Source organism: Natrix helvetica (genome assembly GCF_964273705.1).
Source record: "Natrix helvetica genome assembly, chromosome: 2".
In the NCBI taxonomy this organism is placed as follows: domain Eukaryota; kingdom Metazoa; phylum Chordata; class Lepidosauria; order Squamata; family Natricidae; genus Natrix; species Natrix helvetica.
The window spans coordinates 107,882,229-107,898,077 of record NC_138552.1 but is presented as its reverse complement, the minus strand read 5'-3'; the positions used below and the strand labels follow the sequence as shown (position 1 = coordinate 107,898,077).

General features: G+C 39.7%; 2 protein-coding genes across 2 annotated transcripts in view; both read left to right on the top strand.

The window, feature by feature from the left end:
- Positions 1 to 343: 343 nt before the first annotated feature.
- ARL9 (ARF like GTPase 9) lies at positions 344 to 14,779 on the top strand. The gene is made up of 4 exons (XM_081941893.1): positions 344 to 607; positions 4,047 to 4,215; positions 4,818 to 4,993; positions 9,975 to 14,779. The coding sequence occupies exons 1-4, from the start codon at positions 437 to 439 to the stop codon at positions 10,152 to 10,154; spliced, it is 696 nt and encodes a 231-aa protein (XP_081798019.1). The 5' UTR covers positions 344 to 436; the 3' UTR covers positions 10,155 to 14,779.
- A 308-nt stretch (positions 14,780 to 15,087) lies between these two features.
- Positions 15,088 to 15,849, top strand: part of SPMAP2L (sperm microtubule associated protein 2 like) — a 36,148-nt gene continuing 35,386 nt past the window's right edge. Inside the window, exon 1 of the mRNA XM_081940492.1 lies at positions 15,088 to 15,474. Within this exon, the coding sequence (XP_081796618.1) occupies positions 15,456 to 15,474 (19 nt within the window). The 5' untranslated portion in view covers positions 15,088 to 15,455. The remainder of the gene's footprint in view (positions 15,475 to 15,849) is intronic.

Below are 15,849 nucleotides of genomic sequence, written 5' to 3'. Positions count from 1 at the left end.
TCAAGTGGTAAAGCCATTCCTTGCCTAATTTAAAAGGAAAACAAAAAGAAACTGCATATTAGTGCAACAGGCGGAAAGCCAAACGCCATGTCTTGCGCAAGTAAAGCGATCCTTTCTTTGGCTGCCCAGAGACATTTTATCACTTATCCCTCTCGCTCGCTCCAGCGGGGATAACTGCTCCGTAAACGAGCAGGCAGGATCGTGCTTTAGGCCCCAATTCCTACACGCCTGTTCCTACACATAATACTAAGGCTTATCCGCTTGGAAGAAACCGCAGCGACCTTCCTTCCGGTTGTGGACGCAGCAGGGGCGGAGCCCCAACGAGAAGAGGCGGGTCTTGGAATCGGGCTCCGCCTCCGCACCGGAGGGGACCCAAGTGAACGTCGCCGATCTTGTTGCTTGCCGTCCTGCCCGAGCTCTATTCTCACGGGCGGTCATGGCGGGCAACCTGCGGCAATTCGCGTTCGTGGGTACGGCGGTTGCCGTCACCGGTGGGGTCGCCTACGCTCTTTGGCGCAATTACCTCTCCATTCAAGAGCCTCCGGGACGCGACGATCAGCAGTCTCGGCTCCGGGTGCAAGAAGGCACAGGCCCGCCGGAGGGACAGGTAGTGAACGCGTGGGAATTAACTTCCAAGGCTGCAAGTAGAGCCCCGTGCATTTAGGCACTGTTCTTGTCAGTAGAAGTCGAACGCGTAAAACTCTAATTACTTGTAATTATTTTTTCTTTAAAAAATTGTGAACTGTTTGCTGCTTCTCCCTTCTCGCAAATGGAGTTAAGGAAGAAGGGTTCTGGTAGGAACTGTATTTTGGGGACATTTTTTCTAATCTCAGTATAACTCTTCTGGTCGGAAAGAGGAAAGCCACGGGTTAAAAAGTAATTCGACATCTACTTTCTGGAAAACCTTGCAAAAGTGGTTTTAAAAAAGAAGAAGATGGTTGTTGGTTTAAAATTAGGTGCTGGGTTGAAATTTTGGAGAGTCAGCCTCCTGGAAGTCACAACATTTGCTTCTGGGTAAGTACAGGTGGGATCAGACCACACTGGTGATGGGAGGTTATAAAAGAAGAACGTTGTTGTTAGTTGCTAAGTCATGTCCGTCCCATCGCGACCCCATGGACAATGTTCCTCCAGGCCTTTCTGCCCTCCACCATCCTCTGGAGTCCATTTAAGCTCACGCCTTCTGCTTCCGCGTGACTCCACTCCATCCAGCCACCTCATTGTCTGTCGGTCCCCTTCTTCTTTTGCCCTCAATCTTTCCCAGCATTAGGCTCTTCTCCAGTGAGAAGAATAAATAGAAACAAATCTTGCTTTATCCCACCTGCTTAGAATCTGCCGGTTTGATTTTGGTTCCAACAGTCACTTGAAACAAATAATAATCCGTAGAAGTTTTTTTGTGAAGCATAATTTTGTAATGTATAATTTGTAAGAATTTTAAGTTAGATTTAATTGGGGAATTATATGAAACTAGATTACATTTATTTAAATTAATTTAAAATTTTAATTAATTAGATTAATTGGCGAGTTAATTTAAACGTGCCAATATACCACTACCCTAAAGATAATTGGTGTTCAGGGTATCTGCTAGTTAGGTCTAGCATTAGAATAACAGTTGTTGAAAACTATGGCAAGAAGTTACATTTCAACTCTGGTTTCCCATTAATTTTTCCAATGGGAACATTTATTTCTATCATTGTTGGATCCTCATCTGTTTGGAAATTGTTTGGGTTTTGCCCCAGGCATTGGAAACAAAAACAATTCTTCCGTCTCAATGTTCCACCCAACATGGTCATATCACTTTGTTTTTCAACGATACTCATTTGTTTTCAGGCTTGATTACAACTTGATTGCATTTGAAGATATTTTTAAATAAGGAGCTACTAAAAGGTTATACATCAACTAGTAGTTTTTTTCCTCTAAGTAAATTTATACAAACTTAGCTTTTGGAATAAATACGTTGAGGAAGAAAAGTGGCCAAGACTGTAACTCCAGATTTTGTAAGCTCTTGGTTCTTTTTAACTATCTGAAGGCAGGCATAGATCTTAACCATTGCAGATTTATTTATCTCTTTGAGATCATGAAAGGCTTAGATAAAATCAGTCAGGCAGAATCCTATTACTGCAGAATGGAAAGAGATAAGAATAGAAACCTTCCAGAGGGCTAGCCCTCCTTTGTTTTACCTTGGTATCTTATCAATTTGAATGCCAAATCAACTTAATAGTGAGCCATTTGGAATTGTTTGTTTCATTGCTGTTGTGTACCCATATCATTTTCTTCAATTGATACAAGTTTCTGTTATGAGATGACTATCAATATATGCTATTCTTATTTATAGAGGGAAAAAACCTGTTGTCTTTGTTGGCTGGTACATTCCATGGAGGCAAATTAATGAAGGAGGCCATTTTTTGCTTCAGTTGCCTTTCCAACATCCTAGCATCTTTTGCATATCCATTCTGGATACTTTTGTAATATTTGCACATTATTGGCTGGGGCCTTTGGGACTTTGATTTAAAGACATATGAAAGATTTTAGATTGAGAAGACTGGTTTGTCTGTTTTGATACCTTACTGTTGATGGATTTGGTAACCATTATGATTTTTTAGGATGGGAAACATTTGACCCTCTGGATTTTGTCATTATACGTTTGATTTGTTAAGGCAGCCCAAATTCCAAGAAGACATGTTTTGTAGAGCTATAACCCAGAACATCCTTGGTTATATTGGCTGCCTGACTTGAAGTTTAGAAACCACTGGAGCAGGGGTGTCAAACTGGTGGCCTGTGGGTCAGATGTGTCACACACAGACCATGCCCACTCCAGCTCCTCAAATGAGAAAAACATAGCTAAACGCCTCATGACAGCAATGTGAAGTGGCAAGTTTGACACCCATGCACTAGAGCAGTGATAGCGAACCTATGGCACGCGTGCCACAGGTGGCACGCGGAGCCATTTATCAGGGCACGCGAGGCGCTGCCCTGTCAGCTGGCCAGCATGCATGCGCGCGCTGGCCAGCTGAGTTCACCTTTTTAAAAGCCATTTTTCGTCCTCCCCAGGCTCCAGTGGCTTTATAGGAGCCTGGGGAGGGCAGAAAGAGCCTTCCCGCCCTCCCAGAGAGCCTCCGGAGGCTTCAGGGACCGTCTGGAGGCTTCCCTGACGCCTTCGGAGCGCTTAAAATCACCCTCCGAGCAAACCGGAAGTGACTTCCGGTTTGCTCGGAGGATCCTTTTGAGCACTCCAAAGGCTTCAGGGAAGCCTCCGGACGGTCCCTGAAGCCTCCGGGGGGGTGGGGAGGCTCTTTTTGCCTTCCCCAGGCTCCTATAAAGCCTCTGGAGCCTGGGGAGGGCGAAAAAAGCATGAAAAAATGGGGGAGCTCGCGCGTTGTGCGTGCATGCGCACTGGGGGTCGCGCATTGCATTATGGGTGCGACACGCCTGCACACAACCCCCCTGCGGTCCCCCCATTTGTGGCACGCGAGCCAAAAAAGGTTCGCCATCGCTGCACTAGAGGATCACCAGATACCTATCCCAGCTGTAAATGATAATATCAGTATAATTTTCAGAGTATTACACATATTTTGGATAGTAGTTTATAGAGTTGTCTTTAATTATAATCCTTTTGTGTAGTTTTCTAATGTCCAGATTTCTAGGAGAACTTACCTGCTTTTACTTGTCTGCTTAGAACTCTTACGTATCTATCAACCCAACTAGCTACTCCAATTATGATCAGAAACAGTGAACTACGATTCAACAATTGCTATAACAACATTTGGATAATTAGCTATTTCAGTTTCTGTCACTATTTCAGTTTTGTCACTTGTAACAGTTTTATGCTGAGTTAGCCAAAACAAATCTAATTAAAACATTTGATAGATACAGTACTTACATTGAATAATGTAACTATGCTGACCTGGAATTCTAATCCAATTTATGTGTAGTCGGTATATGTATGGTCAGTCACTAGTGAGGAAGGTTGACCACATAATCATCACTCCATTATTTTATTTGTTCAAATGTCTACTTTTCTGATAATTGTTTTGTCTTGTATTTTGTAGGATAAAACATCCAACAAGCAAATCTTGGTTCTAGGCTTAGATGGGGCAGGAAAAACCAGTGTTCTCTATTCACTAGCAACTAACCACGTAAAGCGCAGCACAGTTCCCACCAAAGGTTTCAATGCAGTGTGTGTCAACACAGAAGAAACAAAGATGGAATTCCTAGAAAGTAAGCATAACTGTCTTATAAGAAACGCACACGCTCACATTTGCAAACCGATCGGGAAAGTAAGTGAATACCATCCCTGACACACATATACACACACACATTCAATTTAAAAAGTGCTGTGTCATAAGATCCATCCCATCTATTGGTCATTCAAGAGAAGTCATATTTGTCAGGGTTCCAAATAGAATCCAAAAGTAAATCAGAGTCCAAGGCAAAGTATTGCTCAAATTTTGTTATGGCTACATAGCATCTATCTCCATACAATCCCCCCTCCCATTTTCCCACAATAGAAAATGCATAATAGAATAATAAAAAGTGGCAGGCCAAAGATCCAAAAGAAAAAAATGGATGCAAGCCTGACAATATTATCATTTTTTATTCTATATCTTAATTCCAGTTGAATGTATGCACTTTAACCTTAGTATTTTTCTGCTATATTTTGAATTACGGATGATAACTTTTGGCAAGATTTTCTATCATGTCCTTCAGCATTTCCGTGAAATGAGTTTGAAACGTAACTGCCTCCTGTTGAAAGTTTTACTATGCTGATGGGAGTTTTAATTGATAATTGCTGATTCTTTTCCTATATTATTGATTTACAGTTGGGGGCAGTGAGTCTTTAAGAGAGTATTGGAAGATGTATATGCCGAGAGTCCTGCTGCTGATCTATGTTGTAGACTCAGCAGATCATGAACGCTTCCCAGTTGCAAAAACACTTCTTCATCAGTTGGTCCAGAATAATTCTACGTTGCCAGTAATGATTCTAGCCAATAAGCAGGTAAATATAAGCTGTAGAACTCAGAGCAGAAATGGTAGCTTTCTGGTGAGTGTGTGAAAAACCTTAATTCTATAACAAGAGTATCATTCAATAATTTCTATAATGGTTTAGTGCAGGAAGAAAGGATCAGAGTTGTGGTCCTTGACTATAATCGATTTGTCTTAATGGTGTTGCATTATTATTTATGCTGCATTTTCTGTAAGTAAAATTAACGGTTTGGTTAAAACCATGACCCTTTGGTTTTCATTTCTAGCAAAATATGTGCCCAGCTATATATACTATTGTATATATTGATGTGCTAATAGAATATGGTAGCATTGTTTGTTTGTTTTGTGACTTCAACTCAGTCTTGATGTCTGATGACTACCTGGTCTAGTCCCTGTATTTTTCTTGCAAATATTTTTTGAAGGTGGTTTGCCTTTTACAGTTTCCTAGGTCTATGCTATGGTTTTCCCAGTTGCAATGTATGGTTGTGAAAGGCTGAGCGCCAAAGAATTGAGGCCTTTGAACTATGGTGCTGGAGAAGACTCCTGCGAGTCCCTTGAACTGCAAGTCGATCAAACCGGTCAGTCCTAAAGGAGATCAACCCTGACTGCTCTTTAGAAGGCCAGATCCTGAAGATGAATCTCAAATACTTTAGCTACCAAATGAGAAGGAAGGACTCACAGGAGAAGAGCCTAATTCTTGGAAAGATTGAGGGCAAAGGAAGGAGACAACAGAGAATGAGGTGGCTGGATGGAATCACTGAAGCAGTAGGCGTGAGCTTAAATGGACTCCAGAGGATGGTAGAGGACAAGAAGGCCTGGAGGAATGTTGTCCATGGGGTTGCGATGGGTCAGACACAACTTTGCAGCTGACAACAACAAGGACTGAGAAGAATAGCTGGCCCAAGCTGACCCAGCTAAGCTTTATGCCTAAGACTGGACTAAAACCCATGGTCTCCCAGTTTCTAGCCTGGTGCCTTATCCACTACACAAAACTGGGTCTCCATATAGGAGCATAGTAATGGCCAGGACAGTGGCTTCAAATCCCTGACAAGCTTCCTGACCCATATTTTATAGACCTCCTGTACTTACATATGGCAAAGTATATGTAATTTCTATCTATAAAACCTAAATAGTGAATGCTATTCTCTGGTATCATTACTATAGTCGGGATTATTTAAATCTCAAAAATCATTGGACTTTATCTCAGAATTAAAGAGACAATTGTTGAGACAGATGTGATAGTATTTACTAAGATATTTGCCAAAGCCAGCTAACAGTAATATGTTAGGTAAAGTTTGTTCTTCAAAGGTTTTCAGCTTCCATTTTAAAACTTTTCCTAGTTGTCTCCTGGTTGGAATGAGCAAATATATTCTAAAATCCTATAAAATGTATTTTTTTAACTATATACTTTACCTTCTAAGTTACTTGGATTCTGCTTTCGTTAGTAGTTGCATACAGGTGTTCCTCAACTTACAACCATTTATTCAGAGTTATTGCGGTGCTGAGTTATGCTCACACTTACAACAGTCATCCAGTGTCTCTTGTGGTCACATGATCAAAATAGGGCTCTTGGCAAGCGGCATGGATTTATGATGGTTGCAGCATCCCAGGGTCATGTGATCCCCATTTTTAATTTTCTGCGGGCCTCTAATAACTAAAATCAATGGGGGAAGCCAGATTTGCTTCGCTTAATGAACTCAGTGATTTGCTTAATGACCATGGCAAAAAAGGTTGTAAAATAAGGTGTGGTTCACTTAAGAACTGCTTCACTGAGCAAGAAGTCTCAAATGTGGTCATAAGTCAAAGACTATCTGTGGCCAATAACAGCTTTCAAGCAACTCTCAAATACCAATAGAGAGAGCCTCTCTTGATTCAGATGTCCAAGAAAAGGTTCAATGTTATCTAAAAACTGATGACAGAAAAAAAATTGATAGATAAATATCAAAATTATTATCTCTGCAGCTTCCTATAGCGGTAAAGAGCAGCAAAGAAAGAATAGAAACTTGTGAGGTCTCGATACAAATGCTTAGCAGAAATCGTCTACTGTAAATCTGCGATTGTATTATTGCTGCAGATAGGAAGGGACCCATCCATCTCTATTATTTTGGTGGGATCTACCGGTATAAGCTGTATTATTTTGGTGGGATCTATTTATTTATTTTTTCTTTTAAGACAGTTGCTAATCAGTAAAATTATAAAAGTGATATGCAAAAAGCAAATCCATCTAGTCAATTTACTTGTCATGTTATCAAACCAATAAGAAAAGCAAGGAACCTTGAAGCAAGTTATCTATCACATACAAAAAGTCTTAAGCCATCCTTAGAAAATTAATCTGTAAGAATTTTGCTTGACTCTCATTTGGGGCTTAGTTTCTCAGCCTCAGGGGGCAGTAATAGAGGACTACCTTTTTGTGTTTTATCTTACAGGTAAGAACTCTGAATTTAGAATTGAAACTGAAAAGATCCAGGCAGATAACCTTTCTTTACCACAAGGCTTGTTAATTGATTTTATCTTTTCTGACACAAAAAATTCTGTACAGGACCAGCAGGTGTTGTCACAGGGATCCATTGTGCACAAAGAAAAGGATTGCTTTAAGCACAAGCTCTTTGAAGATGAGATCAGTTGCTCCAGACTTCAGAGATAAAACAGATCCAATACTAATTGAAATGATCTGATACTGTTCAACAGAGGACAAAAGTAATATTACAGCATTTTAATCTGTTAGGATATTCAATTACAGAATGTAAAATATCTATCTTAGGGCAATCAAATTTCTCCAGCATCATACAGCAAGAGACTGCTGAATTCATATTTATATTATATTTATATTTCTTTGCACTTCTAGACCGCCCCCTCTCCCAAAAGGGACTCGGGGCGGTGTACAGTCCACACAGCAAATACATCATCCACAGTAAAATACATTAAATAGATAAACAGATGAATAAGTGAATAAATATAAATAAATATGGAGGAGGTTAAAAGAATTAAAAGAACTGTACAGCAAGAATATAAATATGGCTTTAAAACCCCTAAAATCAATTAAATTTAAAACACCCTTAAAATACCAGTTAAAAGTATATTTCCAGGAGGTAACAATTATAACAATTATAATTATGCCAGGCCAGCTAATCGGAACAGGTGAGTCTTCAATTTTTGTCGGAAGGAGCGGAAATCTGTGGTGGTTCTAATATCGGGGGGGAGGTCATTCCAGAGGGTTGGGCCCATCACAGAGAAGGCCCTACTCCTTGGCGCCGCCCGCTGGCATTGCCTAGTGGACGGCACCTGGAGAAGCCCCTCCCTGTGAGAGCGAATTGGCCGCAGGGATGTATGTGGGAGGATGCGATCCCGCAAGTAACTAGGTCCTGTGCCATGGAGCGCTCTAAAGATGGTGATCAGAACCTTGAAACGCACCCGAAAGACCACAGGCAGCCAGTGCAGCTCGCGCAGGAGTGGTGTTACGTGGGAGTATCTGGTACTCCCCATGACAACCCGCGCGGCCGCGTTCTGGACTAGCTGCAGTCTCCGGGCGCGTCCCAAGGGAAGCCCCATGTAGAGAGCATTACAGTAGTCTAGGCGAGACGTCACCAGCGCATGAGTGACTGTGCGTAGGGCATCCCGGTCCAGTAGGGGGCGCAATTGGCGCACCAGGCAAACCTGGTGGAACGCCCCCCTTGCCACGGCTGCCACATGGTCATCCATTGACAGCCGGGCATCTAGGAGGACGCCCAAATTGCGCGCCCGTTCCACAGGGGGCAATTGCTCGTCCCCTATGGCCAGTGATGGAGTCAGCTGGCTGAACCGAGGTGCCTGTAGCCACAGCCACTCAGTCTTGGAAGGGTTGAGTTTGAGTCTGTTGTCCCCCATCCAGACCCCGACGGCTTCCAAACACCGGGACATCACTTCGACAGCCTTGTTGGGGTGGCTTGGGGTTGAGATGTACAGCTGGGTATCATCAGCGTACAGATGATATTCAACCCCAAAACCATGGATGATCTCGCCCAGCGGCTTCACATATGCATTGAACAGAAGGGGCGAGAGGACCGACCCCTGCGGCACCCCACAAGAGAGTGGCCTCAGGGTCGATCTCTGCCCCCCTGTCAACACATATTGCATCCGGCCGGAGAGGATGTCCATCAAAAGGCTATCTCAGAGAATCTTAACACAATAGATTTTTAATCTTTTGTATGTATGTATGTGAACATGCACTTTCAATCACTGTTAATTGCTGGCTACTTCCTGAATTAGTTCTTGCAGTTTTCTTTGCAAATCTTTTGGAACTAGTTTACTATTATTTCCTTTGTAGGGCTGAAAGAGAAAAGATCTTCCTAATTTTTATTCATTTGGGGAAAAAATTTAAACATCATCCTGAGAAGCATTTCAGTATGTACTGTCTCTTACAAGTTCAGTGGAGAAAAAACAATGGGGAAGATTCCATTCAGAAAAAGATTCCATGTAAGGAACATTGATCATATATGAGAAAGTTAAACAGTCAGAGCTGGTTAAAATGTGGATGAGATACCCTCAAGAAATTGCAGGAATGTAGATTGAAAAGAAATAATGGAAGAAGACAAGTGTTTCCATATTGCATTTGTATCTAAATAGGAAACAGATATAGCTAAAATTTGGAGCCCACTTCCTACAGGTTTGTTGGATTTCTTATGCATCAATCACTGTCCTAACAGATCTCCCCCAGTGCTTGAACAACAGAAAAATGCTGCTTCTGCGACATGAGTGGCCTAAATGACAGCTGTAAATTTGGTCTTTTTTGAATGCCTATATTTTAATTTACGTAGATTACTTACAGTATATCTTGTGTAAAGGACCCATCCCATGACAAACTTGTATAATAAAATAATAAATTCTTTGCCCCTAGGAATATTGTTTCTTCACAGTTTTACTAGGTGTTTTGACAGGACTGTGAGGGAGATTATTGTAACCCTGCTTTGAAAAAGCCAAACTGAATAGATTAATGTCTCTTTTCTTTTGTCGGACAGGATCTTGCAGACGCATATTGTATCACAGACATTCATGATGCTTTGGCTTTATCTGAAATTGGAGACGAAAGGAAGATATTTCTGATTGGTACACATGTGGCAAAGGAGGGCTTAGAGATCTCTTCCGGCTTGAAAGATACCCGGGAACTGATTACACAGCTGGTGTCAGAAATTCTGTGATAATGAGACAGAATGGAATTCCATAATAGGACATGGAATAGCAACTATGAGTAGCGTCTCTTATAATCTTGATGGCAGTCAAACCCCAGATACAGAATTGCTATGAAAATGGTTTTGAAATGGAAAGAAATGATGTTTAGAAGTGCTTTAGCAGAAAAGAAGACAGTATGCTCTGAGAGCCCAACATTTCTACATGTAATATGTATTTGTCCAAAACATTTCTTTTTCTAGGTTGTTTCACATGTGATCACTCCTTCAATTTAAATGCATATTTCTGTGTCAGTTTCCTTTAAAATAATACTATTGTGTAGCATTGCAGAGGAGCCAAAGTTGCTAACCTGGCTAAATACTTATTATCTCTAATATAGAGGGCATAGAGAAAAGATTATACCCTAAGAGTGTTTACGGGACTAGAGATTTCATGTTCAAATAACTGAGGAGGTTATAAATTATTTTCTTACTTGAGAAAAATGTAATGGAAAACATATATAGAAGTATACGTATTCCTGATCTTTCCTTGGGACACTCCAAGTAAGAATAATTAAGCAGATCTACTCCACAGTTCTTTTAGCATTATCTCAGTTTTGTTTATTAGTATTGCTGAATTCAATACTGGAATTTTAAAAAGTAGGATATAGTATTGATACCTTCGACTTTGATGTTTGAGGAGACCTCTGGAAATACGATTAGACAAGAAAACAAATTTACAGATTACAGAAAAAAATCTAGAGCCCTCACTTGAGGCACAAATGACCAAGTTCAAATTATATTTTAAACATAAGATGGACCATTGAGCAATCTATAATTCTGGGAAATTGGCAGCAAAGATGATGGACTTGATTACAGAAGAGATGGGGCACCATTGGAAGGTCTAAATTTTAGAGACAGAAAACATCCTGGAGAAAGTCTAGGAGATATAAACATCTTAATCTCCACTACCAGTAAACTGCATGCTCACATTTCATCAGCTTTAGTGTGTGTTCAATTAGCATTTTTTAAGATTTGGTTCTACCAATTTCTTCACTAATGTTTATTTACTATTTAATCCCTCAAAGTCGTATTTCTGAAATCAAGAGTAATGAGACCTCCTTCAAAACTGGCTTTTCAATCAAATAACCAAATTCCAAGGCCAGTATTAATAATAGTAGGATATTATTAGATTATTATTAGATAGTAGGACCCAATAATGAGGCTGTGTTCCAGCATTTTAACATCCCAGACTTCTGCCTAATTGGGTTGGCTCATTGGAAATCTAAAGATAAAAAACATTGATATGGAGAACGAGTGAGAATTGATATGAGAATGAATAGAGTGGTGTTTGCTTCAATTGGTAAAATTTGCCCTGAAGATCTTCAGTAGATTTACTCTAAGTGATAGGGTACACTCACCTTTTGTGCTCCAGAGGAACTTCTGTTGTAGAGTTGATTTTGAAGATTCAGTCCCTGTTTAAATTTTAGTATTAACTTCCACCTTGACAGTAATCACTTATCATTAATAGAATCCTTTTCCTTGAGTCTACAGAATGCGGACAATTGCACCTCAATCTTGCTCCCATCTGCTTTGTCCCTCATCTGATAGATGCCATCCAATACAGTCTAGTACACTGTTCCTCAAAGTGTGATCCTTTCAGGAGTCTGCAAAATCAAAAATATGTGCCAGCTTATGTTGAAAAACAATACATTACATTATTAAAATGCCATTAAATGAAATGAAGCAGTAGCACATGTCAATTTAATACAGTAAATGTTGATGAATGTAACCTGTGCAAGTAACAGCTATTTTGGGGTTCTTGGTAAGTGTTAAAAGTGGGAAGGAATCCTGGGGGGGGGGGGGAGTAAGAAACATTAGTAAAATGCTGCATCTTAATTTCTTTAATCGTAGTTCAACCATTTGAAACAAATCATTGGTATAATCAAGGATACTTCTAACATTTTTTGCCACTGTTCAAAAAAGTGACAGATTTACCTCAGAACTGCCTAATCAAACTCCAACCCATTGTTCAAATAAACAGCCCAAACCTTGGTTTGTAAGAATAGTGTTTGAGTGAAGGCTATATTAACCCAGTTTATAGATGATTCTCCCTATCATGAAACATTTCTTATACTAAAAGAATGATAAAAACATTCCTTAGAGAGAAAAGACAATACTATACATTAATGAGATAGAGTTCGAACAGGCAGTAACAAATAAAGATGATAGTTCTGGCATTTTATTCTATGCAACCTTTGGTAGTAATTCTCTTGGCTCACCATATCTGATGCATACACTGGTTGGTCCCCAGCTTCACATAACCAGATCTAAAACTGATTTTCTTGTTTTAAAAATGGTAGACCCCAGGTAAAAATGGGATTATGCCAGAATGGTTGAAAACAAATCCTTATTGATGAGTCTCTCTGTTAGCCCTCTTACTGCCATTAATAATTCTTCACCCCAAAGAATTGGTTAATTCTATCACCTATTATACAAGTAAGGTGATGGGCAAAACCAATTAATTATTGCCTAGTTAAATTAATGCCAGTAATTAGTAAATTCTATGCTCAATTTTTGACCATAAACTTTTATAGACTGCTTGTATTCGGAGAATATTTTGGTCCCTGAACCAGCATGCTTTGGACAAGGATATTCCACCATGGATCAGTGTGCAATTTGCACCATTTAGCTGCAAAGTATTCCTAGCCTAGTGTTGCTCTCATTTAGGTCCTTGAGAGAGTCTATGAGGAAATTACCTGCAGCAAGCATCCATTGACCAACACTTGTCAAATTGATAATTTTGCTACATCAAAAGGCAACACCGGTTAGAGGCAATCGTAATGGCAATTTAACAACTCTGTCCACAAACAGGTCAAACAGTGCTGTAACCTTGACCCTTTATTGTTTAACCTCTACATACATGACATTGATGTAGCTCTTTTTATACTAGAGTTTCACTACTCCCAACACTTGCCCATTAACCTATTTCCTCTTGTACACAGGAGATGCATCCATATTATCTGTAATTTGAAAGGGCCTTCAGAGGTGCCTAGCTGCTATAATGTCCTGTCCTAGGAAATTTCTTGATACCAACTACTATACTCTCAAGTTTAGATATCTTTAGAATACACCCTAAGTCCCTTGTTAAATGGAAAATTAACTAGTTGATTAGGCCAAGATTGAAAATGAGAAATAAGAGGCAGTTGAGGATGTTTTATTATAATGTCAGTTTTATAGGTCCTGCATGCTGGCTTAATTCTCCTGTGCTAAATTTTCTACTAGGTAGACAAGATAAGCATTTCATATCTGAGCTCTGGTACCAATCTTACTCAATAGCTACATTTTGTTCTGTTAAGTACAGTATGAAAATCGGCTCTGGGCTGACATCAATAAACTGGGGTAGTCACCAAATCCATACAGGGTTATACAAATCTAACCTTAGATTAACAAGGACAATTCTGGCACTCTGGTTGGTATGGATAAGGAAATCATTGCGGTCATCAAGCAAGGATATCACACAATTGCCATTTGCAATCTTCTGCCAGGTTCTCCATTAACTTTGTGGGAAATCAGCAAATAAGGTTGCAAATAAGGTGGCCGCTTGAGTGCGGGATGCTAAAATGGTAGAAATTCCAGGACTAGGCAAAAGTACCACTGTTCAAATGGTTGCTAAATGAGTGGTTGTTAAGCAGGAAGCACCTTAAACATCCATTAGATTGTCAATTATGCCACTTTGTTCCATTTGTAACAAGTGCAGCTTGGTTCCTCAAGCTATAAGGTCACAGTGACATTTCATTTTAGTTTTACAAAAATATTAACAATTTTGATTTGATTTTAGGCTTAGCTGGTTGATATATTTTAGATAGTTCATATGGCTCTCATCTGCTATTTTTATATTGTATTATATAATTTATTTGCTATGTTATCTCATGGCTTTGTATTTCTGTTTGTTACATTGATTGGTCATTTAATAATACTAGCAGTCTTAATGTAAATTCCTTGAAGAATTGAGAGTGTCTTGAAAAGTTTAAGTATCCCATATAACTTGGGATAATATCTTTATTTTTTCATATAACATCATATGTCTTGTTTTTATTGTTGTAATAACTTTATAGTCCACTCAAAAAAGTTGCGGTCAAAACTGTTTGTGAAAAGATGAAACCCGATCTTCAAAAATAGATTTGTAATCTTTTAAAATAGCGCGGTAATGTTTTAAAATAGTTCCTCCACCCAGTTTTCTGTCTTAAGACCATATGCCTGGATATTTCAGTGTAAAAGTGTGCCCCTATGAATTGGGGGCAGGGACAATTAATGGGAGACATTTTCTGTGAAATATTAACGGTGGAGAACTCTCATTCTTTGCTTCGCTGTGTGGCATGTTTATCTTTCACAACATTTGATGGCCTTGCCTGGAGAAGCCTAGTGGCTCCTGTGATCTAATCCCATTCAGTATTGTTGCAATTTTCAGCCTAGAGGTACTTTCAGCAACGGAATAAAATTATTTAAAGAAATATTTGGTGCTGATAGTAGTGCTAGGTTACATTGACATTGGCAAGAAAATGTAACAGAAGACACTACTTTTGTTTTTAAAACAAGTTTAAAAACTTTTTAAAAAATTGTAAGAATAAAAATTCTACCAAACTTTTCTAAACATGTTTTCTGCTTGAGTGTGATTTTTTTAAAAAATTAAATCAGAATATATATATATATATATTTAATTATGCATTTTACTGATATAAAAGTATTGTACCGTGTTTCCTGCAATGACCTCTTCTTTTTTTACTAAGACAAATGCATCCGAAAGAAGGTGATAGAAATGCCTTGACTTCCCTTCTTTGGTTTTTCAGATTTTAGAGCAGTGTTTCTCAATCCCGGCAAATTTTAAGTCATGTGAATTTCAACTCCACGGTTGCATACTGACTGAAGAATTCTGGGAGTTGAAGCCCACATGGCTTACAGCTGCTGAGGTTGAGAAACACTATTTTAGAGCACTGCAAACAGACAGCTAGTGAATATTCATGTTAGATATAGTAATAAAAGCAAAGCAATGTTAATAATCGCACAGAATCCTCTTGCATAGAAAAACAATTAAAACGAAAGGGCGAGCCGAAGCGACTGGACTTTTTGCACTGTTAGGAAATAGCACCTACGGATCCTAGGCGCCCTCCCACGGCACAGAAAGGAAATTCAGAGAAAAGAGAAACAAACGGCAGTGTTGTCGTGGCGACGGGAACAAAGAAGAACGCAAGGTGCGCTCCCGAGCACCCGCTTTTCTACAACTGCAAGCTGCGGCGTGAGCTAGGAGAAGCAGGGCTATTCATATCGCGCAGGATGGTCCAGCCACGATCGGGTCAGTAAAGGGTACAACCGTCTAAAACGCCACCGCCTTTCCGGGTAGAACCTGCCCTCTTGTTGGGCATTGCAATTATGACACCTCGCAGAATGAGACCATCTATGCACAGAATGGATTTTCGCGGGAGGGGAAAGCAAAGATACTACTTTATTTTTACTTTTGATTTAAGAGAAAAAGTGGGGCTTGAAGGGCAAGCTATCATCACTATCGCGGCTAAATAGGTCCCTCTCGCTTATTTTTTTCTTCTTTGTTTAAAGGCAATAAGATTGTACTGATTCCATCGCAAGGGAGCACTTTGCGCAGCTGGATGGATTTTATGGAAACATATCTTTTATTTTACCACTTGAGCGTAGCGGTCATTTCTCATTGTTT

Coding starts and splice junctions, on each gene's coding strand:
- ARL9 (XM_081941893.1), top strand. CDS start 437: ATGGCGGGCAACCTGCGGCAATTCGCGTTCGTGGGTACGGCGGTTGCC. Junction 4,216..4,817: donor AAAGATGGAATTCCTAGAAA/GTAAGCATAACT, acceptor ATTGATTTACAG/TTGGGGGCAGTGAGTCTTTA. Junction 4,994..9,974: donor TGATTCTAGCCAATAAGCAG/GTAAATATAAGC, acceptor TTTGTCGGACAG/GATCTTGCAGACGCATATTG.